This window comes from Myotis myotis, unplaced genomic scaffold (genome assembly GCF_014108235.1).
Source record: "Myotis myotis isolate mMyoMyo1 unplaced genomic scaffold, mMyoMyo1.p scaffold_m19_p_10, whole genome shotgun sequence".
NCBI lineage: Eukaryota > Metazoa > Chordata > Mammalia > Chiroptera > Vespertilionidae > Myotis > Myotis myotis.
In genome coordinates, this window is record NW_023416314.1 from 40,826,286 (window position 1) to 40,830,689 (window position 4,404).

At 45.1% G+C, this 4,404-nt stretch overlaps 1 protein-coding gene across 1 annotated transcript; it reads right to left on the minus strand.

The window, feature by feature from the left end:
• Positions 1-3,020: 3,020 nt before the first annotated feature.
• LOC118662819 (glyceraldehyde-3-phosphate dehydrogenase-like) lies at positions 3,021-4,091 on the minus strand. Its single transcript, XM_036321733.1, has one exon. It carries the CDS (start codon positions 4,043-4,045, stop codon positions 3,167-3,169), a length of 879 nt encoding a protein of 292 aa, XP_036177626.1. The 5' UTR covers positions 4,046-4,091; the 3' UTR covers positions 3,021-3,166.
• Positions 4,092-4,404: the final 313 nt, after the last annotated feature.

The following is a 4,404-nucleotide window of genomic DNA, read 5'->3' on the forward strand; positions in this document are numbered from 1 at the left end:
CAGCCAGTATTCCATCCACAATGGGAAATCTCTGCCAGCTTGGCAAGTCCTCCCAAACCTGTTCAAGAGAAACCACAGAGCATGGCCTGCCGATGGGGTGGGGGAGTGAGAGGAAGGGGCACCTGCCAGCCTTGGCAGCCTAGAGGCTTTTAGGTGCCCAGAGACTGCCAGTGGGGCAGACAGGGAAACTGTCCTGGGCCAGATGAAGGCCACTGAGTTGTTCATTTATGGCTCATGGTCCTGGACCAGGTGACATGGGATTGGAAGTAGGGTTGGGGGGCAATGTGGCAAGCCAGTGAGAGTGCAGACCCAGTCAGCCAGACTCCAGATCCTCAAGTATCAACAACCCCTCCTGCCACACAGAGGGGTCTTGGGAAGTTCCCCCAGCAGAGTCAGGCCTAGAGCTAGAAGGCCAACAGATAAGGGGCCTGTGGAGGAGAGGGCTGAGCCAGAGCAGTGGGCCATGGGGACACCAGAGGAAAGTCAGCAGAGAAACCAGCCTCCTGGGAGTCCTGTGGGAAACCCATCCTTGACTCCTACCTCCCATTCCCACTTACCCCCTCTCATCTGCCCTTACCTCTGCCCTCGGTCACCTGGGAACGTACAGTGGCTCCTCACCTCCCCGTCTCCCTTTATAAGCCCTTTCTGACTGCTTGGTCAGCCTCTCAGTCAGGGAAGACTGGCAGGCTTTGTCTAGGAAATAGCTCAACTGTCGCCCTAAGGGAGGGGCCAGTTAAATAAATTATGGTACATCCACCCAATGAGATTTAACTTGGTAAAAATGAATGAGAAAGCTCTTGCTGTATGATGTGGGAAAAATCACCAAGTGTATTGTTAAGTGAAAGAAGAAAGGTGCAGAAGGGTGTCTATAGGATGCAATTTTTGTTTGTAATGAAGGAGGAGGGAGTCATAGGATTCTGTACAATGTAAGTCCAGAATATTACTCTTTTTGTGATATTCCTGGTTCCATATGTAACTATAGATAGTTACTGATGGTATTCTAAAATTAAACTTTTTAGCCAAAACCAGTTTGGCTCAGTGGATGGAGCGTCGGCCTGTGGACTGAAAGGTCCCAGGTTCGATTCCGGTCAAGGGCATGTACCTGGGTTGTGGGCATATCCCCAGTGGGAGATGTGCAGGAGGCAGCTGATCGATGTTTCTCTCTCATCGATGTTTCTGACTCTCTATCTCTCTCCCTTCCTCTCTGTAAAAAATCAATAAAATATATTTAAAAAAATAAATAAAATAAAAAAAATTAAATTAAATTAAACTTTTTATATATTGGGAAAAAAAGAAGAGGAAGAACATATGTTTCCTTAAGAAAATTCTGGAATGGTACAACAAATTTTTTAAGTGGTTGCTTGGGGGGAGGGCACAGGTTTGGGATGAAACTTTCCGCTGTGACTCATTCTATGCTGTGTGTTTGTTTTCAATTACCGTTGACACTCAATATTATTTTATATTAGTTTCAGGTGTACAGTATAGTGGTTAGACATTTATATAATTAATGAAGTGATCCCTCTGATAAGTCCAGTACCCACCTGGCCCCATACATAGTTATTATAATATTATTGAATATATTCCTTATACTTTACATCTCCATGACTATTTTGTAACTACCTATTTGTATATCTTAATCCTTTACCTTTATCACACAGTCCCCAAACCCAACCCCCCCGGCAACCATCAACTTGTTGTCTGTATCTATGAATCTGTTTCTGTTTTTTGTTTGTTTGTTTATTTTGTTCTTTAGATTCCACATATAAGTGAAATCATATGGTATGTGTCTTTCTGTGTCTGACTTACTTTACTTAGCATAAGACCCTCTAGGTCCATCCATGTTGTCACAAATGGTAAGATTTTATTCTTTTTATGGCTGAGTAAAATTCCATAGTATATATGTACCACCACATTTTTATCCACTTGTGTATTGATGGGCACTTGGGTTGCACCCATATCTTGGCTATTGTAAATAACGCTGCAATGAACATAGGGGTACATATATTCTTTCAGTTTTGTGTTTTGGTTTTGTTCAGATTCCAGTAGTGGAATAGCTTGGTTATAAGGCAGTTCCATTTTGTAGGGAAGCAAGTCTGTGCCCGTGCGAACACCCAGGTGTTTGTTGGAATCTTTATGCTTAAAGGACTCTGCAGACGCCTGTGTCTTCTCAAGGATGCTTACCCTGCTGATAGTCTCTAATAGTTAACCAGTTAACTGTCATGCGTCCAAAACAGAAACCATCCCCACATGCCATGATATTTTGAATTTAATTTAAAAAATCAGCCCTACTCGGTTTGGCTCAGTGGATAGAGCATCGGCCTGTGGACTGAAGGGTCCCAGGTTCGATTCCGGCCAAGGGCACATGCCTGGGTTGTGGGCTCGATCCCCAGTAGGGGTTGTGCAGGAGGCAGCCGATCAGTGATTCTCTCTCATCATTGATGTTTCTATCTATCTATCCCTCTCCCTTCCTCTCAAAAATCAATAAAAAAAAATTAAAGAAAATCAATTTGCAATGAATATTATAAAAATAAATATATTACTCACAATTTGGGTGTTCTTGAATATTTTCAGGTGAAAATTCTCACGAAAAATGATTTAAAAGTTGGTCAGGGCTGCCACTTAGGGAAAACATTTTACTTTTTAATTCTTCCAAAGAACGTTTTATATTATTTTTACGTAGCATATACACAGTTGAAAAAAAGTATTATTTATACTTATTATTATTTAAAAAATTAAAATTGCTTCAGTGTATGATAAAGTTCGAAACATGGTACAACACATAATGGAACATTACATTGTTTACAAAAGTATTTGGTTTCTTTTCACTGTTTTGTACCAATACTAGTAGAAGAGCATACCAAACACATTTTCCATAGATATTTTTTTTCCAATAGGCAGATATTTCCCCCAAAAAATGTCATTCATATAATCTGGATGGCAAGCTGGTGGCATAACATTTTTTTGGGGGGGGGATGGGTACAGTGAACTGTATTGATGGTGCACGACAAAGCAGGGCTCCCTAGGCCCCTCCCCTTCTCCAGGGCGTCTGGGATGGAAACGGTGGTCAGGAGATTCTCAGTGTGTCAGGGGTTCGATCTGGGGCAGGGACTCCCCAGCAGCAGAGGGCCTCTCTTCCTCTCACTGGGGCTGGTGGTCCAGGGGACTCTTACTCCTTGGAGGCCATGTGGACCATAAGCTCCACCACCCTGTTGCTGTAACCGAATTCATTGTCATACCAGGAAACAAGCTTGACAAAGTGGTCATTGAGGGCAATGCCAGCCCCAGCATCAAAGGTGGAGGAGTGGGTGTCACTGTTAAAGTCGCAGACCACCTGGTCCTCAGTATAGCCCAGGATGCCCTTGAGGGGGCCCTCTGATGCCTGCTTTACTACCTTCTTGATATCATCGTATTTGGCAGCTTTCTCCAGGCGGCAGGTCAGATCCACAACCAACACATTGGGAGTGGGGACACGGAAGGCCATGCTAGTGAGCTTCCCATTCAGCTCAGGGATGACCTTGCCCACAGCCTTGGCAGAGCCAGTAGAAGCAGGGATGATGTTCTGGGCAGCCCCTCGGCCATCACGCCACAGCTTCCCAGAGGGGCCATCCACGGTCTTCTGGGTGGCAGTGATGGCGTGGACTGTGGTCATGAGTCCCTCCATGATGCCAAAGTTGTCATGGATGACCTTGGCCAGGGGGGCCAAGCAGTTGATGGTGCAGCAGGCATTGCTGACAATCTTGAGGGAGTTGTCATACTTGTCATGGTTCACACCCATCACAAACATGGGGGCATCCGCAGAAGGGACAGAGATGATGACCCTCTTGGCTCCACCCTTCAAGTGAGCCCCAGCCTTCTCCATGGTAGTGAAGACACCGGTGGACTCCACAACATACTCGGCACTAGCATCACCCCATTTGATGTTGGCAGGATCTCGCTCCTGGAAGATGGACATGGACTTCCCGTTGATGACAAGCTTCCCATTCTCAGCCTTGACTGTGCCTTTGAACTTGCCATGAGTAGAGTCACACTGGAACATGTAGACCATGTAGTTGAGGTCAGTGAAGGGGTCATTGATGGCGACAATATCCACTTTGCCAGAGTTAAAAGCATCCCTGGGCCGAAACCGGTTTGGCTCGGTGGATAGAGCATCGGCCTGCGGACTGAAGGGTCCCAGGTTCGATTCCGGTCGGGGGCATGTACCTGGGTTGCGGGCATATCCCCAGCGGGGAATGTGCAGGAGGCAGCTGATTGATGTTTCTCTCTCATCGATGTTTCTAACTCTCTATCTCTCTCCCTTCCTCTCTGTGAAAAATCAATAAAATATATTTAAAAATATATATATATATTTTTTTTTAATTGATTTTTTACAGAGAGGAAGGGAGAGGGATAGAGAGTTAGAAACAT

What these genes read in the sequence shown, in the direction of transcription:
- LOC118662819 (XM_036321733.1), bottom strand. Translation starts at nt 4,045, where the DNA reads ATGGTCTACATGTTCCAGTGTGACTCTACTCATGGCAAGTTCAAAGGC.